At 35.1% G+C, this 16,823-nt stretch overlaps 1 protein-coding gene across 20 annotated transcripts in view; it reads right to left on the reverse strand.

The window, feature by feature from the left end:
• Window positions 1-16,823, reverse strand: part of LOC105472791 (uncharacterized) — a 611,252-nt gene that overhangs the window by 476,028 nt on the left and 118,401 nt on the right. For 10 of the 20 annotated variants that reach the window (XR_011622749.1, XR_011622747.1, XR_011622745.1 and 7 more), the window contains one exon: window positions 6,535-6,646. Coding sequence is in view for 3 of the 20 variants with exons in the window: in XM_071095544.1 (XP_070951645.1) it covers window positions 6,535-6,646 (112 nt within the window). In the remaining 17 variants the exon portion in view is untranslated. Of the gene's footprint in view, window positions 1-1,008; window positions 6,277-6,534; window positions 6,647-11,504; window positions 11,633-16,392; window positions 16,507-16,823 lie in introns of those variants that run through there. The other 10 variants (XR_011622750.1, XR_011622755.1, XR_011622757.1 and 7 more) reach the window with 5 other exon arrangements.

Raw genomic sequence — 16,823 nt, forward strand, 5'->3', positions numbered from 1 at the left:
GGTGCTGTGGCTCACGCCTGTAATCCCATCACTTTCGGAGGCCAAGGCAGGCAGATCAAAAGATCAGGAGATTGAAACCATCCTAGCTAACATGGTGAAACCCCATCTCTACTAAAAATACAAAATAAAAAAAAAAAAATAGCCAGGCGTGGTGGCACGAGCCTGTAATCCCAGCTCCTCAGGAAACTGAAGCAGGAGAATCGATTGAACCCAGGAGGCTGAGGTTGCAGTGAGCTGAGATCACGCCACTGCACTCCAGCCTGGGCGACAGAGTGAAAAAAAATAGTAATTTTTAAAGTATTATTTGAGAATTTGGAGAAAACAGAAAACATAAAGATTATTGTGACTGACATAATTGTGAATCTAGAACTATTTATTTTGGATTGTGAGATTTTAAATCATTAATTAATGTATATGTGTACATGTATATAGTGTGTGCATATATGACCACAAATATTTATGTAAACATATACCATTATATAATGAAATTTTAATACATTTTTGTAAAATCTTTCCATTTTAAACTTCAAGAATTTAAGAATAAATAATATGCATCTAGAGTTTTAATGTCTTAAAATATAAATTTCTTGATTAACACAAAATTAATTTCAGGCCGGGTGCAGTGGCTCAGGCCTGTAATCCCAGCACTTTGGGAGGCTGAGGCGGGAGAATCACGAGGTCAGTAGATTGAGACCATCCTGGCTAACACGGTGAAACCCCGTCTCTACTAAAAACACAAAAAATTAGCCGGGTGTGGTGGTGGGCGCCTGTACTCGGGATGCTGAGGCAGGAGAATGGCGTGAACCCGGGAGGTGGAGCTTGCAGTGAGCCGAGATCGTGCCACTGCACTCCAGCCTGGGCAACAGAGCGAGACTCTGTCTCAAATAATAATAATAATAATAATAATTTCAATGTGATTTCAAAAAAAAAAGCATTTTACAAAAGCCAAATGTATTATTGAAGGACAACAAAATAGTTCAAGTATAAAGGATTTTACTACCTTGGATTGTAAGAAAATAAGAAGGTCTTCAGCTATGGGGAAAACGCTGAAATATAATAAATTAGACAATCTCTTTATGTAACTCTTTTGCTTTTTCTTTTCTTTTTTCTTTTTCTTTTTTTTTTTTTCCTATTTTGAGACAGAGTTTCACTCTTATTGCCAGGCTGGAGTGCAATGGCACTATCTCGGCTCACTGCAACTTCTGCGTCCCGAGTTCAAGCGATTCTCCTGCCTCAGCCTCCTGAGTAGCTGGGATTACAGGCATGTGCCACCACGCCCAGCTAATTTTGTATTTTTAGTAGAGACGGGGTTTCTCCATGTTGGTCAGGCTGGTCTTGAACTCCCGACCTCAGACGATCCCAAAGTGCTGGGATTACAGGCATGAGCCACCGCACCCAGTCCTATGTAACTCTTTTTCTAGATGAGCTAAATTAGGGCATAATGGTGATGATTTGGTTATTTCTAAAGTACTGCTTCTTTTATCTATTCAGTGTCGTATCATAGAAGATCCTTTGACAGCCATTTGCAGAAAGTTATCAAAAAAAAACCCACTGAAAATGGGGCTTTGGAAAAGGTGCCTTTTGTCTAAGGCTGGAGAGAGAGAAAAGTCCAAGAACATGGCAGAATAAAACAGAGGCTTGGGGACAAGTCGACAGATGGAATCAGCCAGAAGCAAATTCTATTCTTCCTGCATCACATACAAAAGAAAGTAAAAGTGATGAAGCCAAGGATCTACACAACTATGAAAATTCATAGTAATTGTAGGAACTATCCCAAAAAGCAAACTTGAAAGCAACTTCAAGTTCTGAATGACAAAATTTAGCAGTCAATTGGGACACTGAATTAATAAAAGATTTATATTATGCAAGCTACAGCTGACGTCCACATTGTAGAAACAAGCGCTTTCTTCTGACTCATTCCAAGTATACATTATTTTTAAATCATGTTTTAAAATTTAGCCAAAATGGAACTTGAGAGAGCATTATGTAAATCTCATTTCTTGTTTCAATTCCCTCAAAATCCCTAAGTCCCATATCAGTAAAGGCTACATATGTGGAATAAGGTTTATAATGTATATAAAACAGAACCCTTCACTGTAACAACAGTCATCCTTGATTTGCTGCTTTATAACGTACCTACTACGTTTATGCAGGGTTACAATGGGGCTCTGTAAATAACCCCACAAACTCCAAGGAGTATGAGTCTTTGTGTGGAATTCAAGATGTTAATTTTTTCTTTTCGAACCAAATTAACTCCACATGTTTTTGCTGCAACTAATCTCTTTCCTGTGGAATTAGGCATGGTCTGACTCATTATTTATTTTTTGAACATGACAATTTACTCCAGAGTAGTCCTCATTTCACATAGCCTCAGGCTCCTAGGCCATTTATGTGGACCCAGCATCATTGCTGATCTTTGCAGTTAAGATGTGGATTCTGGAAGGAAATCAGAAGACCACCAATATCCAGGCTAAGGCAACTCAGCCAGCCATCTCATCAATGGCAGGCTTTAGATAGTATGTGTCTGGGGAGAAATAATTTCTAAAGTGTCTACAGAACGTTAGGACTGATAAAGTTCTCCCAAACGTTCCTAAAATGAGTAAGATTTATGTTGAGACTGTCCTAAACGTCAGACCTTTATCCTTACTTATGATATTGGTAATCCTAACAATGATAAGGTGGAAAATATAACCCATTTTCAACATGAAGAGACACTCATACAGCTAATAAATAACAGAGCAGAGATTCAAAACCAGCTTCTTTGATGCCAAAGCCAATGCTTTGAAATGAAGCATTTCCATCATTTCTTCTCAAAGTAGCCTGTGGCAGAGACAAGCAGAGATCGCTCTGACCCATCGAAGTTATAAACCAAAGCTCATAAAAATAGATTGACTTATTAAGGCCTCAGAGCTTAGAGATAGAGTCTGATCCACAGCCTGACTATAAGGATTCTCTGTGCTGTGCTTATTTATTTTTTCCACCATTAAATTTACTTAGATAATTTAGCTGAAGGCCCAACTTAGGACACTATAAAGTGTTCTTAGGTAGAGAGGAAGGATAGTGGAAGGGAGACAGAAAGGAGACAAGAGATGAAACATGAATTTTTTAAGTGAAGAATCTATATGCTATTTGTTTTGTATCCATAACACCATAACATTCATAATAGCATGGTGTCCTAAACATAGTGACAATAGACATTTAATGATTATACGAGTTAGGTGAATAAAAATAAGAACCTGTTTGTAATTTTTTTCATCTATTTGTTTTCATAATAAAGACCTCATTTTTTTATTATGATGATTGCCTGAGTATCTGTATACCTTGGTTTAGTTCTGCCCCACCTTTAATTTCAGTTGCGTTACTGTGAATTCCTTTCACCTTCCTGGACTTGACTTTCCCATGAATATAATATAGAAGTTAGATTAATTAAGTTTAAAATGTTTTCAAACTAAGGTGTATCTGACACAGACAATCTTTTTCAAAAAATGTTTCATTGTAGGACGATGATCTGGTAGTAAAATTTCCAGTCATATGCAGATGTTGGTTATATTATATGTGATCTCAAACATTTCCAGCAACTTGGTACAAGATAGCAATAAAACTTCTGATGTTCTTAATATTTGCTAAGCACCTATTTATTTTTTCATTGATTGTTTATTTCAGCAAGGAATTATTGAAAGACCCCTATGTGAAAGTGCTGGATTAGAAGAATATCAAAACAATAATGACTGGGGTTCTGAATTACACACAAGATGCCAGAGAAGGGAAAAAGATGTGTTTAATGATATTTCTCAATCAACAGGACAGCTAACATTTGGACTTGAAGGGAGAGTAGTTGTTCTCTCACAGCAGGTAGAAAGAGCTGGCCAGCCTAAAGGGCAGCATGTCATGATAACTTTGGGGGATACCAAATTTCTCAGTACAGCCAGTGCTGAGGGGGTTAATGAGGGTGGATCAGATAATGCTGAGCAGGTAGGCAGGCCCCAGGCCTAAAGGATCCTCTATACCACTCTCAGTTTTTCTACTATATTGTGGGTTATAAGCAATTACTTAAGAACTTTTGGAAGATGAGTGACATAATTATATTTACATTTTGAAAAATCAATATGGCAGTCAGTGGAGAGATGAGGAATGGCAAAGTGGAAAGGAACCCAGTCATTGAGATAGATAAGGTGGGAAAACCTGAAGGTCTCAACTGAGATTGTCACTTAGGCATAGGAATGATGCATGACACTTTGTGACATACTCAACATGATCCAAGCTTCCCATCAGGTGTCATACCAAAGAATAGCCTGGTATGTTTTACATTAAAATATATTTTCTGAAACAAAAGAAAATGTGAGAAAAGCCCAATGTGTGAGTAAATAACAACTAATGCAAGTAATTAAACTAAGGCTTTGAGAAAATATCACCATGCCATCTTCTGGATGACAAGAAGAATGTGGTTGCAGATACCTTAAGTCAGAGTGAAAAGTAAGGAATACTGGATTGGCAAAGAACAAACTCAGAAAATATACTTTTCTAAAAATGGACGCATTGTTCCTTATTTGCTGGTCCTTTAGTTACTACTTGATTTGGAAGGAAAGAAAGAGATGTGTTGCATATTCTTACAGATATTTTTTAATGTAAATAGATTTTTCTTCATATTAGGGGAATGCATTTGGATTTGAAATTCAAATACATTTTCAAATTTCTGACTGAACCATCATCCATCTGGTTCTCCTCCTCACACCCACCACACACCCACCTCTGTATCTCTCTCTTAATGTTTTTATTTCATTGCTTTTCTGCCCAATGAATCAGAACCTCTAGAACTATACATAAATAAAAGATCTAGAGCCTGCCTTAACCCTGGTTTTACCCACCTCCTATAATGCCTTTGTGGTTGTTCCAGCGGCTACTATTAGTAACCCCCTCCCCACAAACCATTGTAATTTCTCTGCTATGAGAACCTTATGAGTATCCATATCTTTGATCTGGATTAGAACACATATGTTGATAAACATTTCAATAATTTAAAAAATGTAATTTTATCAGAAATACAAATAAAATCATGCAGGTGAAAGAAAAGGAGATAAATAAGACACAAGAAATGATTATGTCTATCATGAAGAAGTAGTTATTTGTGTCAGGAGAAAAACACACCATTCCCATACTTTATTTTGCCCACAAGGTTAACATTTCTATAAATGTGCATCTGACACACTTAGTTTGACTACATACAATGGATTAGATAAAAAGAAGTAGTTTTCTAAGTACAAAGTAGAAACCATGATTTCTTTAAACTGGGTATAAATTGGAAACAAAATAATACTCAAAAGAGTGTTGTGGTGTATCAATATTTTATGAAATTTCTAATATTAAACTATTTCTAGTTTTAAGAAGTTTAGACACACAAAAACTTAATACATATTTATATAATATCTTTTCAAAGTATTTCATCAATATTTTTAATCTATTTAACTTTTCTCCCACTTTCTTAAGAATCAAAATTCCTTTTTAACTTTTATTTCAAGTTCATGGGTACATGTGCAGGTTGGTTATATACATAAACTTCTGATGTATGTAAACTTGTGTCACGGGGGGTTGTTGAACAGATTATTTCAACTGTTGGTACTAAGCCTAGTACTCAACAGCTATTTTTCTTGATCCTCTCTCCCTTCTCCTACCCTCCGCCCTCTGATAGGACCCAGTGTGTGTTGCTCCTATCTATGTGTCCATGTGTTATGATTTAGCTCCCACTTATAAATGAGAACATGTGTTATTTGGTTTTCTGTTCCTGCATTAGTTAGCTAAGAATAATGACCTCCTGCTCCATCTATGTCCCTGCAAAGGACACCATCTCATTACTTTTAGGGCTACATAGTATTCCATTATATGTAGAACTTTTTTTAAATTTAGTCTATCATTGATGGGCATTTAGGTTGATTAGAATCAAAACTCTTAACTAATGTTATTCATTTCTCTCCTTGAGGTTAACATTTCAGAAGGTTTTGGCCAATTTTCTTTTCAAAATAATAATGTTTTCTGTAAGTTCCTCAAGCCTTCTAACATCTTTTTAAATCTATAAATGCCTTTCAATATATTTTCATGCTTTTTCTAATGGAATTCAGACTTTGAAAAAAGATTCCTGTTGGTATCTAAACAAACCTCAATAAAAATACATCTCTTTCATTATTTTATGATGATTCTAAAATTATATCTATTTTACTTACCATCGTTTTGCTTGATAATGCCCAGTTGATTTGATTTTCATTTCTTGTCGCAGGTAGAACTCTGATGGCATAACCACATTTTATGCTCATTCCTCATTTTAAGTTGGTTATTTTCATCAATTACTATTAGTTTAATCACTCTGAACTGAAGTAAGGTAATAGATGAGTTTACTGAAAACACAATTCATTTTCTCATTCTGTTGGCCAAACAATACTACTCCATGTTCGTAAACATGAAACTCTTCAAGGGATCTGCTTCAAGGGGAGGCAAGATGAATGTGCTCTTGGGAGTAGGACATTTAGAGATACGGTAAATTACCTTGTCCAGGCACTGGCCAAGTGGTGCTGTGGAAAATCTCCAGGACATCTCAGCTGCATGAGATAATTTGTCTCCCATGGACTTTTCTCTCAATGGCTTGGCTGTGAGCCTACTAAAGGAAAAAAGAAATTGTGTTTTTTACCTTCTGTAAAAATTGCACACGATTTGCACTTTTGAATTCTCATTTTGTTTCCATTCAGTAGTTATCAAAATTATTAACAAAAGCCAGACGATAATATTATTCATATTAAAGACTGTGTTTAATTTATATTTATAATGCTCATATAATGTTATAATGTTTTATGACTATATTACATAGGCAACCTACAGATGATCACATCTTTGGGTGAAATGTTTATTTTTTGTTTATGAACTGTCAATAGCCATCCATGTGCTGTTAAAGATAAAGGTTTTGCAGCCTGGCGCAGTGGCTCACACTTGTAATTCCAACATTTTGGGAGGCCGAGGCAGGTGGATCACGAGATCAAGAGTTCGAGATCAGCCTGGCCAACATGGTGAAATCCCCATCTCTACTAAAAATACAAAAATTAGCTGGGCATGATGGTGGGAACCTGTAATCCCAACTAGTCAGAAGGCTGAGGCAGCAGAATCGCTTGGACCTGAGAGGTGGAGGTTGTAGTGAGCCATGATTGCACCATTGCACTCCAGCCTGGGCAACAAGAGCAAAACTCTGCCTCAGAAAAAAAGAAAAAAAAAAAAGATAAAATTTTTATATAATATAGGTTGTTATAAAGCAAACAAACAAGAAGTATGGAAATATCTTTCTTATTTTGACTTCATAAAAGACAGCTGTCTATATGTAACTCAGTAGAGTTGTTAGACATCCCTAACAAGAAAGCTTGAGTAAGTCACTTAGTTATATTAAAGTACGATTGTTTAAATAATTTAAAGTTTCCTGTTGTTTTAAAGAAACAATTTGTATTGTATTTTTTTAGAAAATGACTTTTCATGTAAGAAGGTCAATAACATAGCACACTTAAGGTAATATTCTCTATCATTTATTTTTTCATTTGACTTCTACACTATTTAAAAATACAAAAAATAATAGTTTTGTATGTGAGCATTTAGAAATGCTTTGGGATGATTCAAAATTTCCAAATCTTTTTACAAGTCAGGCCTTTCAAGAGATATGAAGTAAGTACAAAAGTTTTCATCATTCATGCATCTGACATTGAATCAGATACTAATCAGAACCCTGGCTGAGCTGGTCTATAGCTAAGGGTTCAGCTGTTATGCATTAAATCAATTCTAAATGCACTTTTTCCAACTTCTTCCCATCCAAATATATTTAATTTGTCATGTGTCCCTCATTATATAAGAGAGATTTTTCTGAACAAATTCTCTGCCTTGAGAGAATCTGTTCAACAGATTTATACTAACGTGTTAGTGACTGGAAAGAAAAGCCAATGAGATTCAATCAATTAAATGAAAGAATTGAAACCTCAGCTACTGACTCGAATTATTTTTGAATCAAGGGAATTTGCAGGATGGGCTTCTTGATGTCCTAGAATTGCTATAAGTTAATTACCCACCTGTAAATAAGAATATCTTCCTCAGGTATGTAATAATGAAAATTAAAAATAAATAGAATTTTGCTTTGGTGCATATTTCCCTCTTACTGTTCCCTGGAAAAAGTTACTATATCCCAGGACCAGATTGTTTAATTTTGCTATCTTTTCTAGCTCTAGAGTGATTTCAAATATTGGGTGTTCCTTCAAATGAACAGAAATAGTACCAATTCACAATGCCATGCATTTGAGATATAAATTGATCAGCAGGACTTCATCACATTGTAATCTAGAAGGATAGGGCAAATGGTAGCTCTTAATTATCTAGAATTTCAGAAGAAATGGGACAGAAATAGGAAGAAAGAAGACAAAAAGCAGTCTTGGTTCTCATATCACTAAAGAGTTTCAATGGAACATGATCTCAAATGAAACCTAGTGGCCATGGCTCATGTGTTGTGTTCCACGGTAACTAGAGGTGTGCACATTTGGTCTGGAGCAATCTTCATAGAAGAAGGGACTAAAGCCCTAGAAAACATGAGCTCAACTGGCTTCAGCCTGCATATCATAAGCATTCATTGAGAAAACATTAAGAACCCATGTACATAAACAATAGGCCTTAGATATGGTTGTCACTCTAATAACAACTAAAAGAAGATTGTATGCTTCTCCTAGATGATACAAATTTTTAAAGTAATATATTTTCTCATTTCTTCTTTTGCTGCCAGAGTGCTTGGAGCTAAATCTGTAGACATAATTTTAGCAACTATTAAAAAAATTATGACATACATATTTTTATACAATTTTTTCCTGATGTGTTGTTTGTATTTCTATTTTTTAACATCCTGAATTATGTTTTCCCCCTCTTTTATTTACTGCTTGCATTTGAATAAACTGCTTGTTTTTGTAGAATTAAAACAAATACACTCAATCATATAACAGCCAACAAAGAAATAAATACACAATAATAAAAGGTTTGCTACTAGTCCCTTGCTTTTCTGCTTATTTACAATGATTCAGAGAATGGTTAGACTAAGGAAACATGATCAAAATTAGCAACATTCATTTAACAATAAAAGACAACCCTCTACATTCCATTAGCTCATCTTAACTATAGAGAAGATTATCTCAAAGTAGCCAAGTCTAATATGCAATTAAGACTGTACATAACTAAAGGCACAAGATAGAACTGGCTTTTATTTTCTTCCTCGCTCATTCTCTAGTCAGCCTTCAGTCATGAATACTTGTAGAGAGAAAACTTTACACAAGCTGGAGGCAATTGCTGAAGCTGGAGACTCAGCTTTTGACATCTGCCATACAGAAGTGACCAGCCTGAGAATATAGAGATTTCTTACTAATATAATGTAATAATTTTTAAATATTAATAGAATGCTGGAATTTAGTTTCTCTCAAATGTTCCTGCCTTGCCTTCATTGAGCCTCCTGGACTTCCTGTCACCCCTTTTCCCTCTCTCATCTTACTCCAAGACTTTTGTAAATAAACAGCATAATGGAGAAGACACTTTCTCATAAGGATATTTTTTAGTTGACTATGCTTGCATAACAGCCAAAAGACCAAAATATTTCATCATCAAGAACATCCAAGTGGCTGCCCAGAACCAGGATTTCATCATCAAGAACGTCCAAGTGGCTGCCCAGAACCAGGAGAACTGATATGGAGTCGCATGAGATAATGTTGGCTGACTAAGGATGACAATTTGAAAAGTCCCTGTACCCTTGGGCTAGCTTAGAAACAGTGATGCTCTGCCAAGAGCTGGCTTTAGAGTTGGGCATATCTCCACTGGAATCTCAACTCTGCCACTTCCTCTTCATGGAAACTTAAACCTTTAATCTCTTGGGGTCTCAATTTCTTCATCTTTAAAATTAGCATAATCCCTTTTGGGGTATTATAAATTAAATGTTTCCTTATAAGAAACTTCAAATATCTGAAAAATATGATTTCAAAATTAGATACTTGGGATTATGTTCTGGCTCACTGGAAAAATACCTTCTGTGTACAAGCACTATACCTGCTGCCTGGGATAAGAAATAAAATGCATGCTGTCTGTCCTCAGGAATCAAAAGCTAACACAGACATAGACTTATACATGACTACAGACCTTCTCATCAAATGTTTGAAGCAATGTTAGAAGTCAGAGATAGCATTTGATGGTATTATGATCATTTTGCATTCAGGTGGCTAGGAAAGCTTAAATCCTATGTCACTGTCAAGAATCTCTCCCAAGTGGTTATTAAGTAAGGCAACCAACAAACAAAACAGAACAGAAATAAAGGTCATTTTGTTGGTTGCAAGACTCTGTAACTAATCCTGCTGGTTAAAAAGTAAATTGAAGCCTCTGACTTAGGCTTTAAGTCAGAAAGGGACCTCCTAAACACCTCTCTCATGTTAAGACATTCACGTTTTAGATATTGAGAACAGAAGGCTCAGGTATACCTGCATGAGAGAAAAACGTATAGCTGAAGGGTTTTTTTTTTTTTACCCATTCAGACACAGCATGAAAGACAGAGAAAGGCCACCAAAATTTAAGAGGACTCCCTGACATTGCTTACCAATTCTACAACACAATACAAAAAAAAAAAAAAAAATGACAACAAGAAGTTCCAGACCTAGACTCCTCTCTTTGAAGATATAACCAGTGATTGTGCATGCAGTGGCAATGCCCGCTACTAATTATGTGCAATCAATCTCTATGGATTTGAATAAGCAGGTTAATCTTTTTTCCTTGGGTTGGGAATGAAGCTAGCAAGAGGAGGTTGCTAAGAATTGGGTGAGCATAGGTAGAACATGCATGGGGAAAAATGGCAAATGGTCTTTCCTCCAATGGGACAAAATGTTGGTGTAATTAATTATCTCCCCAAATTATACCTTGGAATTTAAAATTTTTATCAGGAAGATATCTACAGAACTCAAAACATTTTGTGTGAACTCCAGTACATGATGGTATTTGTCCTTAAAAGGAGTAACTACTAAAACTAGACTAAACATTTATTGTAGTTCAGTGCAGACTTTAGGAATAGTTCTAAATGGTACCCGGAGCAGCAGGGGAACTGATGAAATTAATCTATACTATACTACCACAAAAATTAACGTCCTCTTGATATAAATGAAAAATATGTTTGTAAAAAATTGCAAGACACACTAAGTTTTAGTGTTAGAGATTGCGAAAAAAGATACCAGAAAAGATCCCATCAAACACTATGCTGAAATAAAGATATAACATGTATGAGTGGTATTATACTATCAGAATAGGAAATGGTATCAGATTCAAAGATTTTGGGAGCCAAGATGGTGGGAAGAAATGTATTCAAACTGCAGATGAATATCAATAAAGTAAGCAAATAAGATTTTTTTTTTTTTTGAGAGAGGGTCAGACACCTGAAAAGAGGCCATAAAATATGAATAAACTTTAACCAAATGATTCACCTCTACAGCAGGTTGAGCCAACTTTCCTCATCAAGGAGACCTCAAAGTTGCTTCAGAGTATCCATGCAAGTTGTCTTGTAAGGTCCTTTGTTTTATGCATATTTTCTGGAAGATTGTTTCTCTTTGACCTAAAAAAAAATCAGTCCTTCCTTCATGTAAGGGAAAGTCTCATCTATTGTGTCTTTCAGTCCTAATTTTCTATTTTTTATTGGGTATTGTATCTCAGGGACAGCAATTGTCATTAACTAGGATTTTCTTTTTCAAAAATATACTTACTACCTTTATTTCCTTTTTTTCTTTAACTTTGGGCATTGTAATTTTTTTATACTTCCCCTATTTTTGTAATGTAATATTTTCTGTTGACTTCATTTCCTCCCCAACACACATTGCATATTTAAATGGCTTTTTATTATAGTTAATATGTGCACCTTTGATAGCATCATAGCTTTAAATTGTTACTTTAGAGTTGCTTCTTTTTCTATCTTTTCTTTTATCAAACTACAAATTTCCATATCACCTCCTCTCCTCAAAACACACTAACAAACATAAACAATTGATTATTTCTGAAAACTAGACTGTATTCTATTTATTAGGTCTTAGTTTAATGTCAGTTAGAACAAATATTTAAATGAGACAATGGAAAATGTTCATTAATTTTATAATTAATTTCTAAAAGAGATACATTATTTGATTAATTCCTACATGAGTAACTAACTTTATTTAATAATTTTCTGAAGTAACTCAACATAAGTGCTCAAATGTACCCCAAATTTGCTATTTTGTTTTGCTTTGTAAATCAGAATAAAAGCTGTTGATAGTAAAGGTAAGTCACATAAAAATATTAATTGATGCAACACTTATAAAATCAACACTTCATGTATTTCTAATGAATCACATTAGCTTTAAATCTATTTTAAAGTATATTTAAATTTGTATTGTTGGTACAACATAAAGGAACAAATAAAATTAAAATTTTGCTGTCCTTCTAAATCTAAATAATAGTATATATAATATAAAGGGAAATACTTGAGTTACCATTAAATAATTTTAATACATAAATTTCTCCTTCTATCTATTATTCCCAGAAACACAGAATATTTAAATAATAGAAGAATGCAAAAGAAACAACAGAGGTCATTTTGGATGTACTTTCTTCTCCATTTATCAGGAAATGAATTATGATAAGTACTATAAACAAACTATTCTGATTACCAAGTAAATATGATCCTGTATGAAGTCACACTTTATCTTATCTATGGAAAATTGCTCTCATTCAGTAAGTAGCAGGAAGGGATACATATTTCACTAATCAAATTTGAAGAAAGATTCTGAAACTTGATGATTGTTATTTTTATTAGGATCTATCTAAATTAAGACATTCGTGGCCAACGCTACTAGTGCCCTGACAGATGTCTATTCTTTCTTTTAATCAGAGAATTCTACTTTTCTTGGAGTTAGAAATATTCCCAGTTTAAAATACTTAGCTTTGAAAAATTCAATGCCACTGGAGTAATCATATGCCACACTCCTTGCCAACAGGATTTAAGAAATCTTTGAGTGTGACTTCCCTTCAAGCTGGTGAGAAAGGTTGCCTCAGTTGATGGTTACACTTTAGCCTTTAAGCTTTTGTCCTTCTCTCTCCCCTTGGAACACAGACATGACAGGCTGAAGTAGAGAAGCCTGAGGTTAAAGGCCACATGCTAAGGGTGGCTGATTGAGAAACTGAAAGAAACAGAGGTATTTCACAACATCTATCATGTGCCATGTTAGCCTTGAACACCCCACTTCCGGGCTTTTTTTATATCTAAAATAAACCACTTTCCAATTCAGCCTCTGCTTATCAAGTTTCCATTACCACACGTTCAATGCAGTCATACCAGAAAAACTTTATATTAGTTTGTTTAGAGTATTTTTTTCATTTATGATTTATCAGTAGCATTTATATGAACTTTGAAACAAAATCTTACTATTCTTTTCTCTAATTCCATCTTCCAACATTTAAATTTTGCAGATATGGTATTGTAATAATTCCAATGAAATTAATTCAAGCTGAAACAAATTAAGTTATTTTAAAACTTCAATTTGAGAAAAGATTGTATGCTATTAAATATGTAACGATGACTATAAATTATACAAAGAACTTCTGCTTCTCTAATTCAATGTATAAACACTGGCATAAGTACCTAATGATGTTTCCTTTTGGGAAGTATTGGGGGGAAAGGGATGGCATAAAACTTATTCATTCACCCAGTGATCCCTGAGTGATGACTACAATGATGAAAGAGGCTGAGTGGTAAGCAAAAATTTCAGGGAGGCACCACAGAGATAGGAAGAGTATTATTTTTTAATCAAAACTCTCTCTTTATATGGGCTGGTCTTGTGACTTAAACATTAAAACTATGACTTGTTCTGGGCTAAAAGACAGCTTGAAAAATGCTAGCAACTCAGCAGTAATAATGACTTGAATGTCCACACTACAGAGCAGAAATTGAAAATACTTCCCTACCCTGTTCAATCTTACCCATGAAATTTCCCTTAATATTTTGAACAATTAGTGATAAGGATCAATATATGTAAACCTGTGCTTGCCCTTAATGGGGAAGACACTATTCCTATTGTCAGATGATAGCAAAAGCCCATGCCAAACAGTGTAAGGACTTGCAGTATCACAGATCCTCCAGATTAACAAGAACTGTACAGCTGAAAGGCAACCCACGCAAAGAGTGGGCCTGATGCTTTCCCGGCTAACAGAGACAAGTGTCAGGGTGTGGGCAGAGTGAACTGCTCCTCTGCAACCTAATGAATATAGGCTTTGTTACGTAAAAATCAAATGATGCAACTGCAGTGCTTTCACCAAAAAGAAGAAGGAAGAAATTAACTTAAAAACCTGTTACATATTGTCTCACCTTATTCTACATAATCAGCATTCATTTATTATTCTGAATTCAGTAAATTTGGTTCTTATTTTGTGGAGCATGTTCACTCATATCCAAAAAAAAAAAAACCTTCTGTTGTTTTCTTGAAGTTTTATAAACAGACCCTTTTCAGGTATCAGACTATCTGATATCTTGACTCTTAAACTCTTGACTAACAAGATTCTGATATCTTCAATGGGATAAAAACCATAAGTGGAGGTACTTGTAGTGATTTCTATCAACTAATCTTATTTGTCTAGTTTTGCCACTTTTTACTAAGCTCCTTCAATCCAAGTACTTTATTCTCATGATCTGAATAAGAACTCTGTGAAATAAAAACTATCAATATTTCATTTGACAATGAAGACCCTGAGGCACAGAACCCCAGTAACATAAGGCACATAACACTTTCCATTTCAGGAATTAGAGGAAGACCCAATGTCTACATTGCCAGAAGCTTTTTATCAAATTGAGATGGGAGGAAAATTTGGACACCACTTTTTATAAGAAAACCATACTTTTTGAATCACTGAACTATAACCAGATTTCCTGCTTACCTTAGCCAGTATCAAGGATTTACCCATGAAAGCTATTTTAGAAGCCGAATCTTTTGAAGGATCACAGATTTGTCACCCTCTGTTTCACCTGAGTAGTACCTCTGAATGACTTTATAAATGACATTGATAGATGACATGCCATAAGGCAGATGGATTGTCAAGTACATTTATTGCAAGAGTATTCTACTCTACTTTCTGAGGCAGTGATGCATATTGATATATCTGGAAATGTGCCAGATAAAGATTAAATGAAAAGGGAATTTCCATTTCTCTGTTGGTTAACCATTAAGTTCAATTAATGAAAATACCATACCTCATGCATTCCAGTTAATCAAATTGTTCCTGTGTTCAAGCATTTAACTGCAATTATAGCAGTCAACACCTAAAACATTTAGGTGAACAAGAATCTCAAACCTATAGAAAACTTGCAACTGTGGTAGAAATCACTTTTTTTCTGAATTATTTGAAAATAGTTGCCATCCTGATGTTTCATTATACTCAGATATTTGTGATAATTTGTGTGCGTGTTCTACAGAAAAAGGGATTTTACAAACAAATAAAAAAGAAAGAAAGGAAGAAAGGAAATGAGAGAAAGAAGGAAAGAAAGAAAGAGAGAGAGAGAAAGAAAGAAAGAAAGAAAGAAAGAAAGAAAGAAAGAAAGAAAGAAAGAAAGAAAGAAAGAGAGAGAAAGAAAGAGAGAAAGAAAGAGAGAGAGAGAAAGGAGGGAGGGAGGGAAGGAAAGGAAAGGACAAAAGAAAAGAAGGGAAAGGGAGGAAGGGAGAAAGAGAGGGAGGGAGAATACATACTCATAGTATAACCATCAATATCAGGACACTAATGTTAATACCTTACTACAATCTCATTCTCAGACCCATCCAATTTTACCAATTATCCCCATAATATCCAGTACACCAAAAAGTCCAAATCAGAATGACATGTTGTGTTTTGCTGCTATATTTCCTTTAGTCCCCTTCACTCTGACACAGCTCCTCAGTTTTGCTGACTTTCGATGACCTTGAACTTTTGAATATTACAAGCACTAGCTTTTACAGAATTTATCTCAATGTGGGTTTACCTGCTGTTTTCTTAATATTAGATTCAGGTTAGCATCTTTGGTAGGCATAAGAGAGAAGTGATGAGGTATCCTTTCACTCTATCACATTGTGCCCAGGTTTGATTTGTCTTGTTACCAACATCCTATTACCTTTATCACTTGACTAAAGTGATGTCTGCCAGGCCTCTCCATTGTATTCTCTACCCCTTTGTAATTAGTATTTTGTGGGAAGTAAACATCCTGTTCCTCATCAAAATTTCAACTTATTCATTTACTTAGTGTATTAGTTCATTTACATGCTGCTGATAAAGACATATCCGAGACTGGGCAATTTACAAAAGAAGGAGGTTTATTGGACTCACAGTTCCACATGACTGGGGCAGGGGGCCTCACAATGATGGCAGAAGGCAAAGAGGAGCAAGTCACATCATACATGGATGGCAGCAGGCAAAGAGGCAGCTGGAGCATAGAAACTCCTGTTTTTAAAAAACATCAGATCTCATGAGACCCATTCAGTATCACAAGAACAGCATGGGAAAGACCTGCCCCCGTGATTCAGTCACCTCCCACCAGGTCCTTCCCACAACACGTGGGAATTATGGGTGCTACAAGATGAGATTTGGGTGGGGACAGAGTCAAACCATATCATTTACTTATACCTATACTGGTTGATAGTTTCCAATTTTTATTAGATAGGTTATAATTATTTAACAACATTTTTATTTTAATCTTCAAATGAACCTTTTTTGGGACAGTAGTAGTTCTTTCAAGGTGCTTTTTCTTTTGCCATATT

Source organism: Macaca nemestrina, chromosome 4 (assembly GCF_043159975.1).
Source record: "Macaca nemestrina isolate mMacNem1 chromosome 4, mMacNem.hap1, whole genome shotgun sequence".
Lineage (NCBI taxonomy): Eukaryota > Metazoa > Chordata > Mammalia > Primates > Cercopithecidae > Macaca > Macaca nemestrina.